The sequence below is a fragment of the Cariama cristata genome, unplaced genomic scaffold (genome assembly GCF_000690535.1).
Source record: "Cariama cristata isolate BGI_N322 unplaced genomic scaffold, ASM69053v1 scaffold33276, whole genome shotgun sequence".
Taxonomy (NCBI): domain Eukaryota; kingdom Metazoa; phylum Chordata; class Aves; order Cariamiformes; family Cariamidae; genus Cariama; species Cariama cristata.
The window spans coordinates 12,896-13,581 of NW_009624382.1; the positions used below are offsets into that span (position 1 = coordinate 12,896).

At 53.2% G+C, this 686-nt stretch overlaps 1 protein-coding gene across 1 annotated transcript in view; it reads left to right on the forward strand.

Moving 5' to 3' along the window:
* SHANK3 (SH3 and multiple ankyrin repeat domains 3) overlaps nucleotides 1–216 on the forward strand; it is a gene marked incomplete at its 5' end in the record, with an annotated part of 12,988 nt that extends 12,772 nt beyond the window's left edge. The window contains 1 exon segment of the mRNA XM_009703163.1: nucleotides 1–216. This exon segment is cut by the window's left edge and continues 13 nt beyond it. Coding sequence (XP_009701465.1) covers nucleotides 1–216 — 216 coding nt within the window.
* Nucleotides 217–686: the final 470 nt, after the last annotated feature.

Here is a 686-nt window from a genome sequence, read left to right on the forward strand (position 1 = left end):
CGGCCACGCTACCTCTTTCAGAGAAGGTCCAAGCTATGGGGGGACCCCATGGAGAGCAGGCCAATCCATGGGGCTGATGATGACAAGCCAACTGTGATCAGTGAGCTAAGTTCCCGACTACAGCAACTGAATAAGGATACACGATCACTGGGGGAGGAACCAGCCGGGTCCACGTTAGATCCCGGGAAGAAGTCACCTGTGGTCGCGGCACGGTAAGATGCTGGTCTCTGGTCGGGGAGGGGGCGGGGGCAGGGCTTAGGGGGCAGGGAGATCCATAAGCGGAGTGTAACTGTGCCGAGTAACCCAGGGTGTGTTTGAGGGGCGTTTCAGAGATGTCAGGACTTTCTCAGCTGCACGAGGAGAGACAATGCCGAGACGTGCTTCCCAGAAGTGGGTGTGATTTGTTCATGGCTCCTCTCTACGCACCGCACACGTAGCAAGCTCGCACTGTTGCTTTTTCCCTTTTAATTGCCTTCCCGTTGTTTCATGTCCCTCCTCTGTCTCGATGCTATTGTTAAGCTGCTGTATTTAGTTGTGGGTTTCACTTCTAAATGTTTGCTCCTGAACAATTAATAACAATGTGTGTTTCTCTAGCGCTTTTCATTTCAAAGGATCTCCAAATGTTGTCAGACTGTGTATTAGAGCTCTGGTCGGTGGCTGCTGGGCGGGAGCCGTCACGAGGGTGG